Source organism: Limulus polyphemus, unplaced genomic scaffold (assembly GCF_000517525.1).
Source record: "Limulus polyphemus unplaced genomic scaffold, Limulus_polyphemus-2.1.2 Scaffold1380, whole genome shotgun sequence".
Classification (NCBI taxonomy): domain Eukaryota; kingdom Metazoa; phylum Arthropoda; class Merostomata; order Xiphosura; family Limulidae; genus Limulus; species Limulus polyphemus.
In genome coordinates this window covers 208,232-213,248 of record NW_013666990.1, presented here as the reverse complement: position 1 = coordinate 213,248, position 5,017 = coordinate 208,232, and the positions used below count along the sequence as shown (strand labels likewise).

Below are 5,017 nucleotides of genomic sequence, written 5' to 3'. Positions count from 1 at the left end.
GTTGCCATAGCAACAAATAAATAATATTGAAAAAAAATGTCAAAGTGCACACTCAAACAAATATTATCCAGAAATGACACATCATGTAGCTTGTTAACCATTTATATACAAGTGGAGTGTTTCTTGTGGGTTCTAGAATGACCAATAAGACTCTCACATCATGATTGGTCTAGAGAAATCTATAATTAGTGGTTTTCGACATTTTAAGCATAACAAAATGACACCCAATTTCAATGAAAATGATTCCCTTATGTAAAGTACATATGACGTTTTCTGAAAAATCTGTACATGATGGAGAAAACTGGATATCATTTTCGGATTCAGTGTACAAGAATTACTGTAGAATATGTAACAATTTGAAGAAAATAAAACCATCGCAGGCCTGTGTACAAGATGGACATTAGATGACTATAACACATAGAATACTCGATACTTTGTACACTACACAATTACTGTCTTTATGGAGACAATCTCTATATTATGAATGAAGTGAGAGGTGTATACACAAATAAATACACATACAGATCATCAGAAGCAAGATATGAAGAACTACCTGGAATAGTGACTCTATCTGCAGTGTATATGATGCTCTTCAGCTATCCAGAGCATCCCAAAGTCAAAAACGAGATTACTTATTTTCTTTCATCATCATCTTTCTTTAACAGGCCTAGCACCTACCTAGTTCTAGCAGTAACTATAATTTTATCATGATTTGATAGAACAAAACATTCTTCATGATCTTCAACTTCTTATTTTATTATTATTATTATATGCAAAATTTATAAAGCTTTAGAATACACTCTATAACCTAGTAGCCTATGTACACCATCTTATAAAAACAAAAAGGAACCAAACAAGATAGGGTTGGAAGTGGACATATCACTTGAACAGGCTAATGATCACATAGCAGGCTAAGCCTCCTCAACTATATATGGACAATGAAATCCCTACATTACTGGCTTCCTCACTGGCAAAACAAACAGAATCAGAATTTCCAATCATAAAATGCTACTCTATGGTAAAATAGTCATAAAAGTAGTACTCTAAAGCTAACAACAGGAAAGGTACACTGATGAAAGCTAAGATTCTATTCAAATACCAAGCTTTTGATAGACAAAGTGCCAAATATTGAGTATGCATGAGAAAGGACTTGGATCTTATGACAAGCCCCCAACCATTGGGGGTGTGTGTGAGAAGATGTTACCACCCGAGAATGAGCCAACAAACGTCAATCATACACAAAAAGAAATGACAGCCCTAGGCTGTGAAGATAACAAGCAAAGGCCCTAACAATATAAATGAATACAAAAGAGGCCAATGCTATGTCAAAGGAAAGAGCTAGGAATTAGAAGATGCAAATTTGATGGATGGAACACTGAAAATATAAAGAGAATGAGTCAACAGGAATGTCTAGGAAGGTGTTTACACATCAACTATGGCCAATTGCAGACCAGGTAAAAAAGACCATAGAGTTAGATAGATGGAGGAGAAATGGACAGGGGAAGTGAAGCAAGGTGGAGAAATGAAAAACAACTGTCAGCAGAGAAAAAAGACCAAAAGCAGGAGACGAGGGTACTCAAAGAGTTGGACATGACTTGATAATTACTGAGAAGAAGAGCAATGAACCAGACAGCTGATAGAAGGAAGATGAGAAAAGGAGTAAGGCCTGGAACCTGGAATGGAAAAGTCAGAAGTAGACTAATCTAGAAGGGCAAAGTCAAGAAAAAAGAAAAACCTGAGAAGATAATGAGTACTGAAGTTAGATAACATCAGTCCAGCTCTATAGAGAGAAATGAACACCATTTAAAGACATATGGACAAAGAAAAGGAGCCTGACAAAATCCATGTAGTCAAGAAGGAAGGAGTAACGAGGAGGGAATACAGGATGATCTTGAAAAAACAAAACAAAATAAGGAACGAGAGAGTGAAAGACAAGACAATGAACCAATCCTCAAGCACGCCAAATAGATACCTAGGACAGGGAATCAAGAAAGAAAAATGTCTGTAAGTCATGACAAAAACTCACATGTGAGGGGGACAAGGCATTTGGATGTGAGTGAGGAGCTGTTATAGAAAGGGAACAGCATAACCCCAAATAACAAGCAAGGAGAAAAAGATGGTAAGCTCAAGAATTGGGATTATGGAATAAAAGAAAAAAAAAAAGAACTGACCATACACGGCAAGTCAACTGCATCCAAAACCCAGCTGCTGGGAACTGAAATCCACAAGGGGGGAAAGATGAGGATCATAATGTCGGTAAGTCAACAACAATCCAAAACCTAGCCAATGGGAACTGACATCCAGGTGGGGTAGGAAAGAGGATCATACCAGTGGCTTGGAATTGAAAAGTGATAAGGACTCCCATACTCTATTGGAAGAAAAAAAGAGGGAGAAAATGTGATGGAGAGTCCAAAGGAACATCAACACTGTAAACAGTGCAACAGGCGACCATGAGAACCCTATTTTGAAAAGCAGACCATACCCAATTTCTTCAATAGAAGATAAGGCAGATCCTGAAGACAGGATGTGACAGGTGAGTATGGCAAGAGGGGTCTGATATTCTATTTGATGGCTCTGTAATCAAAAACAGATTGAAGGCTAATCAAAATTATGCTTTGTGTGAGCGATGACAATATTATAGTGAGTAATTAATGTTAAATTTTGTACTTAATGGAAGGGTGGTGAATAAATTAGAGAAAGAAGGATGCCTAGAGAAAAAATGTCACATTTCTCATACTAGAGAAAATTCAGGATTTTTTAATATTGCCTTGTAAAATTAAGAACTTAAAACTTATAAGCTATTAAAATATGGATTATTAGGTACAATTTTATGCTATATTTATTTGGTATAACATAAACAAAAAGTAGTTTTATTAAATTTTGAATGAAACTCACTAAAAACCTCAGGACATGCACAGTAAAGAATGCCTGTGGCAAAAGGGTTAAAGGCTCTTATATGCCATAGTTAGAAAGACAAATATATTATGATAGTTATATGACATTGTTTGCTTTGTACTTGTTATTATTCTTTGTTATTAGGTGTATTATTGAAATAAACAAAAATTATTTAGTGTACTAGTACCATTAGTATAAAAAAGTGGGCTTAAATTACATCAGCAACTGACCTCGAAAAACAAGGTCACAGGTAAGTAATATATTTCTTGTTTTTCATTATAAAAGTAGCTAAAATGTAAAATTTAGATAAGGTAAGGTAATGAAAAATAAATAAAAATTATCCACGAGGTATGCTCGCAATTAGCTTGTGCACAACATCTGAAATAAGGTAATGTAAGCTATGTGTTCACCAAGCAATTTACAACTTTTGTGGCAGGATTATTAGTTAGACACAGTTCAAAGAGCAATAAAATAATTACATTAAGTATAAACAGATGTAGACTGTTACAAGGTCTAAGTTATTTAGAACAAACAGTTGTAGTTTCCCTTAGAATTTAGTCATTATCGAGAGAAAAAAAGGGTAATCTAGATTTTTTACTTTTTTATTGTGGTTACAAGGTTGTTTAAATCAAACAAGTGCATATAGAATTAGGGTAGAGAAAATAACAAATGAAATATAATTTTGCTGAAAATAACCCATTTAATATTTATTTATGAGATTTTATAGATTATGCAAATAACATTTCTAAACTTTCAAATGAAGAATAGTATTTTAAATCTCAACACGAAAATCACTCTGCCTCCATATATTCAAGTACAAATCTTTAGTAAAAATACTTAATTAAAAACTAATTTTTGAACACAAAAGACTTGTAAAGCTTACTGAAAACTTTCCAAATTTTATGAAGGTATACAAAAGATATTAAAAGTTATAGTATAGAAACACTTATAGTTACTTTATGGTTGCAAAGTGTTAAGTAAATTTAGAATAATAGAATTTAGAGTAAACATTAATTCTCCAGTGGACTGATTCTGTGCATATAGGGTTTCACAAAAAAAATAAATAAAACACTAAAAAAAGCTTTCTTACTAAGATTACAAATAGATTCAAAAATTCTGTTTAGATGCTCAGAAAATAAAAAAAGATTGCAAAATGTGGAGAATTGCCTACATAAAGGCAACAATATGAAATAACAGTGACATTTGTTATATCTCAGTAAAGCAAGATTGGAGGTTCTAAATTTATATTCTACCTTATTTGTGTTTTTGATAAGTTGAACACTTAGAAAATTGAATAAGGGTAGAAAAAAAATCTAAAATAGGCAAGTCAGATCACAAATATGTCGCATGAAACAGAAAAATAAAGACCGATAATTTCTTTGAATGTTTCTTTTGGAAATTAAAACTTAGATAATATGAATTATAAACTGCATTCTGATGCCACGCTTTTGACATACATTGATAGTAAAGTTGTTTGATTAAATGATATTGATATAGTGAGCTTAACTAAAGGTTTTAATTGTCATAATAATTTAAAATAAATATGTTATGTGAAAAACCTTCGACTTACATCTTTGCATTTGTTTATTATATTCTGACATGTTATCTGGCCTTATACTACGGAGAAAACGGATGTAATCATCACTGTGATATTTTGTCATTTCTTCTTGAGTTGCTTTGTGTGGTCTCTGTAAAACAAAAAGAAGTTATATATACAAGTAACTGCTTATCTGTGAAAATGTGATTAATGCCAATAAATAACAAGATGATACCATAAATACCTGTTCCTACTGATACACAAAATAGCATACAAAGTTTTATCAATACCAATTCAACAGAACCATTGCTTTATGTGCTTGAGAAATTTCAGCCATCAAAAGTATTTAATCTTTCTATTGTATGCAAAATCTATGTACTTCTAACACTAAGCTGATATTCGATGACGAGGAACCCACTTTGAGACTAATAATGGCTGGAGACGGCTTGAATGGGTAATGAAGAAAAACTTTAATACAACAGCAAATGTACAACGTTTCGACGAGGTTTTGTCATCATCAGGTTCCTTTAGAATCCGTTTGTCTGTCTTGTATGCAGTGGAGAAAAAAACAACCAATTCTCCACT

The 5,017-nt window shown here is 32.9% G+C and overlaps 1 protein-coding gene across 1 annotated transcript in view; it reads right to left on the bottom strand.

Annotated features, from left to right (window-relative positions):
• LOC106463334 (histone deacetylase 1) overlaps positions 1 to 4,583 on the bottom strand; it is a gene marked incomplete at its 5' end in the record, with an annotated part of 39,299 nt that extends 34,716 nt beyond the window's left edge. The window contains 1 exon segment of the mRNA XM_013923357.1: positions 4,466 to 4,583. Within this exon segment, the coding sequence (XP_013778811.1) occupies positions 4,466 to 4,583 (118 nt within the window).
• Positions 4,584 to 5,017: the final 434 nt, after the last annotated feature.